The 17418-nt window shown below is 38.9% G+C and overlaps 1 protein-coding gene across 1 annotated transcript in view; it reads left to right on the forward strand.

The window, feature by feature from the left end:
• Nucleotides 1-16356, forward strand: part of LOC134658163 (uncharacterized) — a 194064-nt gene extending 177708 nt beyond the window's left edge. The window contains exons 24-27 of the mRNA XM_063513772.1: nucleotides 12098-14464; nucleotides 14645-14875; nucleotides 15262-15876; nucleotides 16117-16356. Coding sequence (XP_063369842.1) covers nucleotides 12098-14464; nucleotides 14645-14875; nucleotides 15262-15876; nucleotides 16117-16325 — 3422 coding nt within the window. The 3' untranslated portion in view covers nucleotides 16326-16356. The remainder of the gene's footprint in view (nucleotides 1-12097; nucleotides 14465-14644; nucleotides 14876-15261; nucleotides 15877-16116) is intronic.
• Nucleotides 16357-17418: the final 1062 nt, after the last annotated feature.

Here is a 17418-nt window from a genome sequence, read left to right on the forward strand (position 1 = left end):
TGGCAATAAAACAAACAAATTGGAAAGAAATAAATAACAGTAATACATTCATATATTATGGAAATAGGGAAGAGAGAGAGTCCTATTCTGCTTTCGTCACTCATTCTAAATTGAAAGCCACCAACGATTGTGACGAATGTAGAATGAGTGATGAAAGCAGAATAGGACTAATTTAAGAACTTGACGAAAAACGAATGGGACGACCCAAGATGATACCTCTTGTAAATAGTATATTTAATAGGTAGATATTATACGGACAATACCTAACGAGAAGTGGTAAAGCGATTTTATTGAAATACAATCAATGGAATTGATGTGTGCATGCTAGTCCCCGAGGCGTTTCCCGAGAGACGTTTCGGGGGTGGTTTATTTTTATTTTTTTCCCTCCTTTCCCCCCCCTCAGCTTGAAGTTAGCGCATGTAGTTAGAATGTGCTGTGTGTTGCATATAGGTATTATAGGTGAAAGGAACGCGCGAGAAGACTGAGCTGCGTTTCAAGGTTTAATTTCTAAGAACATATCTAAGGGTGGTATTCCATCTGTCCAATTTCTTTGTCCAATATGTATTTGCGTCTCACATTTTGCTTAATGAGAGAGTGAGACGCATTGGACAAAGATTGGACAGGTGGAATACCACTCTAATGTTTCATTTTAGGTCTATTCTTTTCATACACATGTTAGGACATACAGGGTGGATTTTCTTTTTGGGTCAGTGAGGGCAGCTACCAGATCCCGTGCTGCTACGAGAAAACGGTCTAAGAAGACCTTCCCTCGATTTCAAATTAATGAAGATTGGCTTTTACAGATTTTGGAAAAAACATACAGGGTGCGAGAAAAAGGTCATTTTTGACAAACTTTTTTTTTGATGCCAATCGATCCCATTCCTATTAAGGATCAAAAGCTTGTATGGAACCAAAAAAAAATTTCCGGCTAGAAAAGCCACTAATCGAGGAAAACTTTTCCCATACAATTTGTATGAAAATGAAAACTTTTATTTTTCACATGCTGTTTTTGTATGCCAATCGATTCCATTCCTATCCAGTATCAATAGTTTCCTAGGGGTCAACTTACGGTAATGTACTAAAAAGCCACAAATTAATAAAAACTTTTTCCATACATTTACTATGGGGAAAATGTGAAATGTTATTCTCAATTTTCTATCTCGCCCATCAGTCCTACAGCAATGTCTTCATACAGTATTATGGTCCTTAAATGTAACAGGACTGATTGGCCAGATAGAAAAATGTGAATTAAATTTCACATGTTCTCTATAGTAAATGTATGGAAAAAGTTTTCTTTAATTTGTGGCTTTTTAGTACATTATCGTAAGTTGACCCCAAAGAAACTATTGATACTGGATAGGAATGGAATCGATTGGCATACAAAAATAGCATGTGAAAAATAAAAGTTTTCATTTTCATACAAATTGTATGGGAAAAGTTTTCCTCGATTTGTGGCTTTTCTAGCCGGAAATTTTTTTTTGGTTCCATACAAGCTTTTGATCCTTAATAGGAATGGGATCGATTAGCATCAAAAAAAAAGTTTGTCAAAAATGACCTTTTTCTCGCACCCTGTATGTTTTTTCCAAAATCTGTAAAAGCCAATCTTCATTAATTTGAAATCGAGGGAAGGTCTTCTTAGACCGTTTTCTCGTAGCAGCACGGGATCTGGTAGCTGCCCTCACTGACCCAAAAAGAAAATCCACCCTGTATAAGGTAAACGTACTGGTGCTCGACGCGGTCTCAATACATGTCATCTTGAAACTTAAGTCATTGTCAATAGAGGTGAGAGCAGGGTGTCATCTATTGGGCATTAGCATGTCGAGCACTAGTACGTTTACCTTAACTAATACAATTTAAATTTCTCAGTTAAGAAAAAAAAGATACATGATTATAACTAGAAAAATAGCACAAGTGAATAATAACGTGATGGATAATTTTGATTCCTAACTCATATCATTTAAGCCTGGCGTTTGTTAATTTTGTGTTTATGTAAATTGTAGCGGTTTTATATAAACAAGGATATTAACAAATGCAAGATATAACTGATGCTTCAGATACTTATAAAACAAACTAAAAGCACAGATGAAAAATATACTAAGGGCAAAATAATGTAGCCTCAGTTTTGACAGGCCTGGCGCCATTATCTATTTGTTATTACAGAAAATGTAATATTGTCGGGTCGGGTCTATTGTGCTCAAAGAGTTTGTAAATTAATGTATTGTTTGCCCGCATTTTCTTTAGTCATAATTCATTTGGTTCAGAAACGCGTCACTTTTCAGGATTGCCATGAAACAAACCTAACCTAACCTATCTATAGGATAACCTTACGAAAATCCTGAAAAGTTAACGGTTTCAGCTTATGATAATAACAATACATTATGGCTTAAAACTTTATGGGAAACAAAGGGACCCACATACGCTCCACCTATCAAATCTGCGTTTGTCTATGCCTAAAAGTGAATTAATGGTATTAACATAAAAGCAACTTAGGTACTGAAAGTATCAGATTGCTATGATAAGTGTGGAAGGTTGTCACTGTGTCACGTTAGGCCTAAAGTTACGGGACGTTTACGATAGATTGATTATCGCACTCGTCAGCTGATGACACAGCAATGCAAAATACAGCCTTTCAACCGTCGAATGTGGTGTCCAGGCCGCGTAGCCAACATGCCAATCGCTTACGCTCCGTAGCGATCGAAACGCAACTATCACTGTCGCACTAATATGGAAGAGTGATAGAGACAAAACGTTTCGTTATCGAAGTGATAGCGATTGTCACCTTGGCTAGGCCGGCAGGAAACGAGCCCTAAAGCTGTTTAACCTTTTGACCGCCGTCGGCCGTAAAGTTCCATTCCGCTTAAATAATCGCGATCGCCTGGCGTCCGTGGCACGGCATATTCCTTCGCCGTCTGGCGTTCAAAAGGTTAAATATGTTCTGAGAAGTGCATAGAATATTAGACGAATATATCTTATGTAACCCTCCAAATCAGGTGCCGTCAGGGCGCTTACACAGTTAGCTTCGGTTATCATATCGGAAATATGACGTTAATACAACAGCAACTTCAACAGTGGGTACTGTTTCTAAGGCCGTGTATTATGAAATTTATGGTATCTACGAAAAGTCCCTAGTGTTAGTGCTATATTTTGATTACTGGAACTAGTAAACAACTTTGCGGTTACTACATGCCGCACCATGTATATGTAGTCAGCAACAGAAGTTGCTAAGCGGGCGGGGTTATTCCCACTAGTTTACCACCAAGTTGTTACCAGTGGTAACTACTGGGAATTTTTTTCCCACCTTTTACCACTGGTAACTACTGGGAATAAAAATTCCCAGTAGTTACCACTAAACTGAGTGGGTGGTAACTACTGGGAATATTTTTTCCCAGTAGTTACCACCAAAATTTTGTTAGAGTTAAATACTAACAAAAACAGTAAATAGTATAGTATAAATATAGAGTGATTTAATACATCATTATAAGTCGATTAGTGTTTTAGTAAACTGCCTTAAAAGTGACCAAAACTATTGAAACAGTTTAACCGGTACTAGTACAAAAACATGTATATAAAAATATATAAATATAAATAAATATGTATATGTAAGTATGTATATGTAAGGATAAATGTAATAATCCATTCAGATTATTTCTCAAGTGATTTTATTAGGTAATTCAAAATCACACAATATTTTATACTATACTATTTATACTGTTTTTATCTGGGGGCACGGCAGTGCCCCCGCCAAGTCGAGCGCGAAGCAAACACTGCCGTACCATCCTTTACTGGAACCATTTCGCCGCATTTTCAGGCCCCTATTTGAGAACCTTTTGGATAAGACCAGAACGCAGAAATTTTCGTCATCCAGTAAGCTATAATCACATACTTAAAATCCAAAATTTCAAGTCTGTAGGTCATTTAGTTCCAAAGTTAAGCGAAAGCAAATTTTCGCATTTATGACACTCACTCACTCATGATCATCAGAATAGAACTAGTACTTCCCATAAACTCAGAGAGCTGAAATTTGGTACAGAGTTAGGGTTTAATGGCCACATAAAGGGAAAACCTAAAAATATTGCAATATCAGTCACGTTTTAAAGATCTAAGAACTGCATAAGTAAGGTTGTAATCCCATATAAATATATGATATTACAAAGTTACTGTTGCAGTTCCTACAAATAGTAGGTAATGTAAAGGTACACTACGATGTACGATGTGAGTATGAATGAAGATTATATTTAGTTATGATATGTGTATACATAGTATGGATATGGATACCCGAAAAGAAGGACTGCCTACAAAAAGAGATGAGATCCCATCAAAAACATTACATGTAAAAAGGTGCAAGTCTCGCAACGCTTTTACTACAAAAAAGTTTTGAGATGTAATGTGAAACCAAGTCGGTTATTTTAATCAGTGCCAGGGAGTATTAAAACCGTATCAATCTTTAATTTGTAATACATATAATGACTTGGCAATCGCACATAATGCTTTACTCGTACCGTACTCGTAAATATGTGTAATGCTCAAACTGCAATTAGCGCTAGCGTTATGTTCAATTAGAATTATTTTTAATAGGTGACGATGATCCTTTTGTGATTATGCAGCCGTGCGATGGCCAAAGTCATTATACGTATTACAAATTAAAGATATCTTATTGATACGGTTTTAATACTCCCACACTGGCACTGATTAAAATAACCGACTTGGTTTCACACGTTTCACATTACATCTCAAAACTTTTTTGTAGTAAAAGCGTTGCGAGACTTGCACCTTTTTACATGTAATGTTTTTGATGGGATTAGTATTTAACTCTAACAAAATTTTGGTGGTAACTACTGGGAATAATTTTTCCCAGTAGTTACCAGTGGTAAAAGGTGGGAAAAAAATTCCCAGTAGTTACCACTGGTAACAACTTGGTGGTAACTAGTGGGAATAACCCAGCGGGCGAGGTGTTCAAAACTACCTTGGCACGCTCTTATTCTCTTAACAATAAAGTCGCGTCAAGATCATTTTGAACATCTCGCCCGCTAAGCAACTTCTGCTGCTGTACTCTGAATATGGCGCTGTCGGCTAGGGGCCCGTTTCTGAAAAGCTTGTAACTTGTAATACAAGCGGATGTCACTTTTGACAGATTTTGTTAGAAAGGGACTTCCACTTGTATTACAAGTTACAAGCTTTTGAGAAACGGGCCCCTGGTGCAAACGCGTCCGAATGAGAAATGTCTAACGGCTCGCCCACGACATTGAGCGACTTGCGACGGCGGCAGCGATAACCATAGGTTGGAGCGAGACAGCGATCGGACCTTTCGTTCGCACCTATGATTGCCGCTGCCGCCGTCGCCAGTCGCTCAATGTCGTGGCTGACCCCTAACGGGTTACGCTACATGGTTAACACGCCCAATGTTTATTGTCGGTGTCCAGATCGACGATATTTATCGAACGTAGAGATGATCTTCGAGTATCGAGTAGATGTAGGGGAAATGTGTAGCTAATGTAGCTATAGAGTCTGTTCGGAAAGAAAAGAGTCGTGGAATGTATGGGGCCCAATACATTCCACGACTCTTCTCCTCCCGCACAAACTAATACGAAATACGATCCCTCGAGGTAAAATGATCCCCCATCGTATCTGAGCAACACTAATGCCATCTATCTAAATATGCAATAAACATTTGCCCCGTGACCCCGCCAGTTTCCTCGTTAAACTGTCATGGCGCTACGAGCACGCAGCGTAATTTTATAAGGAAATATTTAAAAAATATATGTCTAATCTATAGTAAGCATATTTTCGAATTTCATCACTTTTAGTATGTGGAGCTGAAACAGAGACCTTCGGTCATTCACACTCGGTCAATAAAGAGTCTGACCACGCTAACTTTTTATAGTGGGTCAAACCAATTTGTCAGTAAATAAGAACAAAAAAAAACTATACTCATCCTTTTCTTTTGGGTGCTACTACTAGTGTAAGACAAAGATAGTATGATTCTCGCTGTCTATGTTTGAAATGAGACAGTCCTTTGACAAACTATAGATTAGATTAGATTAGATTTATTTATTTCACAATATATGATTACAGTACAAATGACATTAATGTCAATTTATAAGAATCTATATTGTGATCGTCAGAAATACATTTAAATAATAGAAAGATGCTTAATCCAAATAAATTCATAATATGAAAAATAAAAAATCACCTGAGAAGGATCGTCAAATAATAACAATAATTAAACGAAAACAATGTCAAAAATAGGAACGCGATTATAAATTATACAGTTATGTCAAAAAATTCACTTATTGAATATTGGTTGTCCAGTAAAAAGTTAGTTTAACAAAATCTATAAAACCTCTTATCAACACCAAACCTAAGTGAATCCTCTACTCTTTCCATATACTCTTTCTCCAAGTGACATTTGTCAAAACCAATCAAAACAAAGCTATACAACGGCATTTTTAACCAATTTCTGTGCCCCCTAAACAAATAAGAGCAATTCTGTACTTAAAACTCCTTGGTAGACGATGCCCCATGTCCAGACCGATCCCGGACTTACGAGACGTGTCCAAACTTATCAACTATGAAGAACCTAAGGACAAATCCTACTTCGACATTACTCTAGAGAAGATTTCTAAGAATCGTTCTAGCCGGAATTTAGCTCTCGGGACATTATGTGGGTGGATGACAGGGGGTGCTTTTATGAAAGTAGGGAAGATAGCAGCTTTCGGTCTGGGTGGGGGGGTATTGCTTCTCCATTTTGCGTGTGAGTGGGGGTATATTCATGTGAACTGGGAGCGGGTCAAGGAAGGAGTTCAGCAGAGTCAAGATATAGCGGATGCGGTCGTCGCCTTCGTCAGGAGGAACAGCTGTTATTCCGTTGGGTTTGTTGGTGGATTTTTCTTTGGTGTTGCGTCTACATGATTTTCAAGAAGTTTTAGGGATGGGGTTACATATGAGTGATATGACACTTATTTTGAGAGGAGGCTCATAGAAATAAAGTTTTAGAGTTGTGTAAATGAGTATTTGTAACTTTATAAAGATAAAATAATCAGATTTTCTTGAAAACTCTGTTTATATTTTGTGCTTAGATTTGTGATGATAAATACCTTCTTCTATGTAAGAGACTGCATGTCTAGGTTTGGTTAATTTCGTTAGAAATCTCAAGATATTCTTGGTAGTTGAATATCTCTATGAGGCAATGCTTGGTATCGAGGATTTTAAAATGAGGAAAAAGAATAAGTATCCAAACATGAAGTTAAATACTTCAACAGTGGGTAGGTAATGTTTCTAAGGCCGTGTAGTATAAAAAGGATGGTAGGGTAACTGGCCACTTGTTAGTAAAAAATGAATTCTATTCACCTTTAAATATAATTCATTTTAGTATAAGGTTTCATAACTGGCCAGCATTCAATAACAAGCCACCTTATACTAAAATGAATTCTGTTTATAGGTGAATAGAAATCATTTTATAGTTTAGGGTGGCCAGTTAATGGCCGGTGGCCAGTTACTGGCGAATTACCCTACCTACGAGAAGTCCCTAGTGCAATATACTACTGCAACTATTACTGGAACAATGTATTACAATGCAATGCAATGCCTAGTGCAATGTATTACTGGAACTATAGTAGAACAATTTTGCAGTTACCGTTTACAACTATATACATACGAGGGGCGTTCAAAATATTCTCGGTATTGATATCTTACGACCTCTTCTAAAATTTCTTTCGTTACTGGCCGCTAAGGTTTATTCATTGACATTAAAAAAAAGTATAATTCGAACCGAGATGGTCTTTTGTTTTTCTGCAATTGCTGAACAAACATGAACATCATGTGCAAATTGACAATGTTAACTAAATTAGAACATCGATGCGTGATAAAATTCTTGACAAAACAGGGTAAAAATCAAAAAACCATAAAAGAGGAAATGGATTGTGTTTACCGTGAGTCTGCTCCTTCTTTATCTACCATTCAAAAGTGGTCAAGCGAGTTTAAACGCGGAAGGGAGAGTATTGAAGATGACCCTAGACCTGGCCGGCCTGTAGTAGCTACTTCACAAGAAAATATTGATAAAGTGGAAAAACTTATATTGGAAGATGGTCGAGTGAAGGTAAAATCTATAGCACAAGTAACCAATCTCTCTATTGGTACCGTACATGATATTATACATGACCATCTTAATATGTCAAAAGTAAGTGCAAGATGGGTTCCGCGAATGCTGACTCGGCTTCAAAAAGACATGTGTGTAGCTTGTTGTTCCGATTTTATTGACCTGTGCGGTGAAAATCCTGATGAGATGCTGCAAAGAATAGTTACTGGAGATGAAACCTGGGTTCATCATTATGACCCAGAGAGTAAACAAGAGTCCATGCAGTGGCACATTAAGGGTTCAGCTCATCCCAAGAAGTTCAAGGTCATCCCTTCAGCTGGCAAGGTCATGGCCACGATATTTTGGGATTGTGAAGGAGTATTACTAATCGATTATAAAGAAAAAGGTGTAAATATCACAGGACAGTACTACGCTAACATTCTACGTCATGCGTCACTAAGCCATGATATACTAGCAGCCCGATTCGACCAATGCTTATAACATTCACAGCGGTACGATACAGATCTGTCAGTGTCAAAAGTGCTGTGGCCATGGCCATGACCGTAACATCTAAAAACCGGCCAAGTGCGAGTCGGACTCGCGCACGGAGGGTTCCGCACCATCAACAAAATAGAGCAAAACAAGCGAAAAAAACGGTCACCCATCCAAGTACTGACCCCGCCCGACGTTGCTTAACTTCGGTCAAAAATCACGTTTATTGTATGGGAGCCCCACTTAAATCTTTATTTTATTCTGTTTTTATTATTAGTATTTGTTGTTATAGCGGCAACAGAAATACTGTACATCTGTGAAAATTTCAACTGTCTAGCTATCACGGTTCGTAAGATACAGCCTGGTGACAGACGGACGGACGGACGGATGGACAGCGGAGTCTTAGTAATAGGGTCCCGTTTTTACCCTTTGGGTACGGAACCCTAAAAACGCTTCTGACGATATTCGTGATGCTGATATAGCACCGCTACAGGCTTCGTAACCGTCGTAGGGGCATGTGCTATGCTACACCCTTGTAGCAGTTATTGGTTGCACTATTTTAGAGATGCAAACAGGCGTATTCGGATTTCAATAATTAGATCTGGATCAGATCCGTAACTGATCCAGATCTAATTCATGAAATCCGAATACGCCTGATAGTCTAAGAAAATCGTTTGACAGCTGAAATAAACATAGTTCAATGTGAAGCTCACAGATAAATCTAAAAACTCCTATATATAGACCGCGTGGATGCGTGGCTGCCAATCAGCAGACCGAAAAGAAGATTGCGGGACTTCGTGAACATCAAAGACAAGGATAAGTAAAAAAAGTCGACAAATTCGTACCTACTTGGGTTACTAGTACGCATCTAAGAGAATCTAAAAATGACTTACCTAACCTTAAAGAAATCACTGGATGGCGCGGTACCTACAAACTAAAAGCGTTACCTTGTTAAGTATATCTAAAACGCCATTCGGCAATTTTATTTAAATTTGCACCATTTTTCTGATCCTGAGTGGAAAGAACATACTAGTTTTCGACTTAAAAAAGTGATGTGTACAGTCACGGACATTTCATACCGTTAGTATTAACAACCAAATTAAATTAGACTGAACAGAATGTCGGGCAATATTTATCAGTTACGCCATCTATGGGCGTTGAGGTAGCAGAAATGAAACTTGTAAGTATCCCGCTAAATAAGCAACGTATTTGAAAAGGCAGTCAGGTAGCTGCAAAATCAAGTTATTGTGGCCACCCTTGAGGGAGTCCTGTATCCAATCCAAAGGGTATGATGGTAATGCTAACATAACACGTGTTGCAATCGCACTGCAATTATAGGATTTATAGGTACCTATAATTTAAACGAGGCGGTCACGGTGACGGGCGACAAAAGCGCGACCACCATAGGCATAGGTACCTAAAAAAATACGGGGATGATGATGACCACAGTGCTGCAGCGCCATCTAGGAAAAGCGGAAAGCTTTAGGAAAGAGGAAAGTATTACAAATGTACCAAATATCCAGTGGTTTATTGTTGTTAAAGTTAATTTTGATATTATATGGCCAGTCAGAAAAGAAAATAGAATCTTAATGTTCCTATGTAGGTATGTACATAAATAAACACGGGTATGTTACAGTAGTTTGCAGTTACAGACTTACAGAGTTATTAAAAATAGGTACTACAAAGGCGAAATTATCCCTGTATGGGATCTCTCCTTTGGGGAAATTAGCAAAATAGAATAGAAGCAACGATGAATGACAGACAGTAGGCAGCCTAGGCAGGTAACCAAAATGTATAGTCACGCTCCGTGATTGTTGAGCCATTTAGGTTTCTAGCTAAATTGGACATTCCAAAGCGTAAGTATTGAACAACCAATTTAGCGTTACCAAAACTAAACAAAATGCAAGTTTAACCTTTTCCACGCCGCCGTATCAAACACAAAAGCTGTCACTCGGACCCACATCATTGAAGTGTCAAAACTGAAGTTGAACTTTATGTATATGCACGTAGGTCGATGTTGCTCTGTGGTCTGTGACCGATTAATCGCTCTTTGGCGTTGAACCTACGGTGCGGATATATCGTTCATTGGCGTCCAAAAGGTTAAATATTGCTACAAATATAGGTAGGAACTTAAAATCCATACTAATATTATGGAAAGTATGTCGGCTATATGTCTGTCTGTTCTGTTACCTCTTCACGCTGAAATCGCTGAACCGATTTAGTGCAAATTGGGTATAGAGATAATCTGAGGCCCGAGCCAGGACATAGGGTAGTTTGTATCCCAGAAATCATCCCCAAAAATCATCCTTAAATTACAAACTTCCACCCTCCCCAGTGGAAGTTTGTATGGGAAATAAATAACCGCAGATACGTTTTAGATGAAATTTGGTATGGAGATAGTTTGAGTTGTGGGGAGGAGTATAGAATAGTTTTTGTCCCCAAAATAATCCCGTACTGAAGAAGTGAACACACCTTTCATAACGGTGGAGATAAATCTAAAAAAATAAATATAAAATGGCGCTGACGATTTACCATTTAGGTATATTTACACGACATACCTAATTGTTATATGTGCGTGGCCACTCAAAAGCAGTCCCATAAAAAGCGTGCACCCTACTTTGACAGCTGAACAAATAGATGGCGCTGTACTGCGCCATGTTTTGTGGTCACTGAATTGTCTGAATTGGAGAGTACGGAGCCCTACAGCACCATCTAAACATAGAGAAAAAATACATAGAGTGCTCACTCCATACATCAGTTCAGACTATTAATTTCAGTGTCTACATCTAGCATCGAGTAGCGGAACTATCAGTACTGCTACATCTATTGTCAAGTAGCAGTACTGATAGTTCCGCTACTCGATGCTAGATGCTAATAGTCTTTTTGGTACTAAAACTGATGTATGGAGTGAGCACTATATGTTTTTTTTTCTCTATGATCTAAATGAGTTGTCAAATTCGAAGCACGAATTATCTGAGATTTTACACATTTTATGCAACCAATACATCTTTGGTAGGTACTATGCTATTTCTATGCTTAGTAAGGAAAAGTGGAAAAACTCGGTCTCAGGCGAGACTAAAAATAGCTACCGTAGCTATTCAGTCTCAGGCGAGACTAAATAGCTACCGGTAGCTCAGTTGATACTTGATAGAGTCTCCCCCGAGATTCGCACTCTCTGGCGAGACTTCTTTAACTTTATCTTTATTTCTAAGCATTATGGTTTATACAAAATTAATATACTTAGCTACTTTTTTAGATAGATGCTTTGTAGTGTCTGTAGTACGCCATCCCTCTCCCGTATGCATGTTTTCAGTTGAACTTAAACTAAGTCGTTTGAATGGGTATTTACAACTTCAATCGCCTACTACAATATGTGGCTTTCCATAGAGAATAATCCTTATAAAGCATAAGAACCCTTCTCTGATTGAAAGCGACATATACATATTTCATAATAATCATAATGAACAGTGCAATAGCAATTATAATGATAGCATAACAATTTTTGTATACAAGACATATTTTTTTCCACAGGTAGACCGAGCCACCCCGTCGTGACGCCCCCGCCCGACCCCGCGCACATACCCCCTGAGCCACCTCCTAAACCAACAGAACCCTTCAAAAAAGACGACATTTTTTTAGAAAAACCCTTCCTTCCATCGAAGCCTATCTCTCATTCGCCAAAAATATCCCCATCATCAATTCCGAACCCTAGTCCGAGCGTAACCACGAACAAACAAGTGGAGCCGGGGTACCCTAGCTACGGAGGGTACCTGTATTCCATCCCGGGTTATTCTGCTTTCCAACCCGTCTCCTACCAGGGTATCATGCCGCCAAACCAGCACGCGCCTCAAGCCCCGACCGACTTTTCCTTTCCACCAACGACTAAAGAACCTGTTGAGGAAAAGAGCGAAGCAAAACCGGATGAACCAGCAAAAGTTGCCACTCCCAAGGAACAAGATTTTGAAGAACATTTCACACCTGAAATTATACCGGCTGCTTCCATCTCTGATCCCAAACCTCAATCAGCTGAATCTAAAATGAGCATTACTTCCCTATCGCAGGGATCTGGTGCAACGGTAACCATTCCTTCGCACGCGAACACCAAGGATCCAAAAAAGAAGACTCCAGAAAGATTCAGTCTAAAAACTAGCATACCTATCAGTAAAATTGACATGAAATGCGTTAGCAATCCCCCAGACGCGATATACCAAAATGCTATTAGTAAAAAAATTCAAACACCATTCAATCCAGCTTTTCAAAATCCAAAAGATAGACTTGAAATACAGAGTAATATAGTAATAAAGAATGCACAGAACGAACCTGAGGTAAAACCAGAAGTAACAAAGCCTACCAGCAGTACACCGCACACGGCAGTCACGACTTGTAGCAATAATATCAGTGCCCTGTTAAACGCGGCAGAGACAATAAACAAAACAGATAATCAGTTTTGGAAACCAGAGGCGAAACCAGGCTCACCGACTGAAGGAAAAGAGCTCCCAACATTTACACCACAAGTGCCAGTGACTGCAACAAAAACTATCTATAACCCAGTCACTACCGAAGCTAATAAGCTAAATTATACAAATAAACCACCTGACATCCCGTACGGAGAGCAGAAAAACCAAATTCTATTTATTCAAAACAAAAACACATCCAATCCCAAAATGCTACTGACGATCCAGCAACAAAACCCGCAGGTTTTACTACAAAGAAGTAACTTCGAGTCAAAAAACCTGCAAGCTCCTTCACGACTGTCTGGCCAAATAAAGAAAAGTAAAGAAGAACACATGAACGAGAACGGAACCTCGTCGAAGGTAGTGGCCCTAAAGAGGTTGCACCAAGAGAACTGCGACGAGAACGATTTCGAGAATTTGATCACAGAGAACCAGATATATGGAAATAAGATAGTCGTGAAGGAGAAGTCGGGAACACTTCAAGAACAAGACTTGAAAAAGAACAAAGACAAACAGACGCAAGAAACGAAGAATGTTGTGTTACAGCCAAATTTTTTATACTTAAGTAACGTACAATTTCCTGCCAATTTAATGATGATTAAAAATAATAAAATCGGTCAAACAGCAGATGCCAAACCAAACAAAACCACAGCCAATGAGAATAAAACAAATGATGCTAATAATGCCAGTACTGAAACAAATAATATCAAAAGCCTGAAAACTCAAAATGTGACAACTAGCAAAGAAATCCATGTACTTAAATCAAGTAACAATGTTTTACAAACGTTAGCAAATAAAACGAATAAAACAGATATAGTTTTTCAAACATCCAATCAAAAAGTTATAATGAATCCGCAAATAGTATATCAAGTGCCAATGATTGTGGACCCTGATAACAAAATAAACCAACCATTCATGAACAGGGAATATCCTAAATTTGTCACACAAAATAAGAAAGAATTTCCTAAGCCGCTCGACACAAGCAAGTCAGATAAGTTATTTATTGCATGTCCATACCAGATGGATTCTAAATTACAACCAAAAATAGTAATCACAAATATTAGACCCAAAATTACAAAAGTGGAAGAAGTTAGCTCTTTAGACATGTACGAGAAGAGAAGACGCATACGCCGACTCAAATACCTATCCAACCGTGAGACCAAAGAAACACCGAAGCCTGAAATCAAAAAGATCCCAGAGAAAGCAGACAGTCTTAGAAATATCATAACTCCTGATAAAATGAAAGGAGAAATTTACAAGGAATTTGCAAATACCAAAATTAGGATAGAAGAAGACAGCAGTGACAGTGACAGCGATTACGGAGAAAACGAACTTAAAGAATATAATGCCATAATTGATGAGTTTAGCAAACCAAACGAAGTTGAGACTGAAAAGATTGAATTTTTGGCCAATTTTCGACTGGCGACTCAAGATGCTTTTAAAGGTAAAAAGATCAAGATCACTTTAAACTTATATTAAGTTTATTTATTTAAGATAAAGCGTTCGTCCCATACTTGAAATAGAGATAAGACAAAAAGCAATAAGGCTAATGGCGCTGCATTAGGTAGGTATATGTTATTAGAAAAATGTCAAAACCTATAAGACCCTTCTATTTGGTTTCCAGAAAAGCAACTAGATCGGGAAGAGCGGAGCTTGAGTAGAGACGCGGTAGCTTCAGCCTACATCACGGCGGGCCGCCTGGACCGGCTGTGTAAAGAGGAGCCTTTGGAGCCTCCAGCACTGGATGCGGACGTGGCAGCGCCGCCCCGGGGCCCGGAGGAACAACACCCCGCGCAGAAACAGGTGTTCCTCACGCAGCTGCAGCTGAAACAAGTGCCTCCGAAGTATAAAGATGGTGAGGACTTTAAAATAATTGTAGCTTTTATTCCAGCCAGTTGAACCACGTTAGACACATTGATGCGAGGATGCTTATGAAATTATAAACTGTCTTCCGTCTTAATTGTAGTTCTGCACGTGGATGCTGAATACCATAAGCCATTAGCTCAGCCGTCAGACCGTCAGATGATAGGTCAGAGAAACTATGTGACATCATACCCATTTTCCAATTCCGATCAACTCAAAATTTCTAAAATAGTAGTAGTAGTAGTAGTAAAACACTTTATTGTACAAAAATCAGAACAAAACAGAAAAAATAACATTCGTCATTAGTACAAAGGCGAATTTATCCCTTTATGCTATATATTTTTAGCAACTCGAACGTTCTATATTTCTTGTTTCCAGGGTATGAAAAGGCGTGGCAAGTTATATTGCAAGAAAGAAAACGCAGAAACGGAACAATCCAAGAAGACACCGCAAAGAAGCCCCGCCCCCATAACGAAATAGACCTGGACCCGGACGGGCAGCTTCAGCTCTTAACTGAGATCAAGAAATGCGTCAACGAGAACAACAATCTCATCAAAAAGCGATTAGACTCCTCTTGTGATGGCGGAGAAGGCGACATCCACGCGTTAGCAGAAAAGAACTTCTCCGAGCTAGACAGGCTTTCCAAAATGGCCGACAGAAGCGTGAAGCTATACAGCGGCGTGGACGCTCGAAAGCGAGACCTAAACCCTGGCTTCGACAGTGAGAACATCCAAAAACCTATAAAAGTTGAACAGCCGTACTTAAATTATCCTAAGATTAATATACCTAATATATCTAAGATAATATCGCTGAAGAGTGTGCAAGAGTCGGCAGCTGGGACGTCGAGTCCGGCGACTTCTATGGATGAACCGCTGAGCTCGGCCGCGGGTGTTGGCTTGGAGAGCGAGCGGCGCGAGGCCGCCTGTCAGGCCGAGGAACCCGCTTGGCCTGGCGTTGAAACTCTCATTAAGAATTATAAGGAGTTTGAAGCTGGTAATATTCTTGTGACACTATAATTAGTTCGCTCGAAATTAAGAGTTAAGTCCGGAAACTGGGTGATATAATATATCTACACCTAACCTCTATAACGTACTTACTTAATGTTTGAATAACGGTACATTGTTTGTCAAGTGGTCTTCAAATACATATCATGGTTACCTTTATGGTGCGAAACCCTAAAAAAAGTGATGGTTAATATTCCCATATTCAAAATCTCGCTTCTTTCCATTCCAGCTCGCAAGAAAGAAATCTCAACGCTTCACCGCCGCAACACACGCCTACGGGTAGAGTGCGCGCAGACGACGCGCGCAGCGGCCGCCGAGGCCGAGCGTGCGCGCGCACTCTTAGCCGAGCGGCGGCAGTTAGCGCGCGAGGAGGCCGCCGCGCGCGCAGCGCTTACGAAGCTCGCGCAGGCTGTCGATGCGATTAGGAACTACTGCTGACTTTAGTCTGACAACGCTGCCATTACCCTACTATACTTACGATGCATACTTTATATAGGTACCTAATCTATGACCTCCATTGTGCTACTCTACGTCCTAAAAGGGCGGTCCGAAAAAAACATGAAACCAAAGAACTGTATCTCCCTTAGGCCCACTTGCACCATCCCACTAACCCGGGGTTAAGCGGTTAAGCCGTTAACTTAGTGTCAAATTGTACTGGTAACCATGGTAACTCCATGTTTAACCGGCGAACCCCAGGTTAGTGGAATGGTGCAAGAGGGCCGTAGGTACACAACCACCATCACCATTGTATATTAGTATCAGCAGTCGGCTCAGTGCTTCTTATTTTTGTTGCCGTGTTTCCTAATTTATGTACCTACAAATCAAATGGAAATTAATATAATAATAGATATGTAAGTCCAATAGCTGTTATTCTTCACAGCTTTAACATTCGCATAGACCAGCGTGTAAATTACCAAATAATCATTCTTGTTAAGATTTTGCTAAACATGTTGATCAATAACTTTCACCAACTCAATTTTTTTCTTTAGGATTTTATGAATTGGTAATTTAGAATTTAGTGATCTGTAAATAGTTAAGCGTTTAAGCTGTGAGTTCAATCTTGTATGTAAAAAGCTATATGTATAATAAAGAAAACTCCAAAGAGTAAAAGTATATTTGTATTTCGGTGTATTACTTAAATACATTGAGGTTAAAGTTGCGTTCGGGATTTGCGTACTCTTATCATAACATTATGAATTAATTTTTAAAAAATAAAATCTATATCTCCCGAAGCAACTAATAGTGTTTAAGTATATTTTTTTATATTTTGCGAAATATATTATTTCCAGTGCCTGTTTATCTGTATTTAAATAATTAAATAAGATACGTATGGACGTGCAATATTTATTGAAACATTTAGACGCAATAAATAGATGTAGTAATTAAATGAGAAATAATTATACTATATGGAAAAGATGATTTTGTTTTTAATTCCTCCACAGACAAAAGGATACTCAAACGCGTAAAGTCGTGCAAAATGTAGTAGGCGCAAATTTGACAGCTGAAGTAGATGGCGCTGTGAGTTTTATGG

The sequence above is a fragment of the Cydia amplana genome, chromosome 21, assembly GCF_948474715.1.
Source record: "Cydia amplana chromosome 21, ilCydAmpl1.1, whole genome shotgun sequence".
In the NCBI taxonomy this organism is placed as follows: domain Eukaryota; kingdom Metazoa; phylum Arthropoda; class Insecta; order Lepidoptera; family Tortricidae; genus Cydia; species Cydia amplana.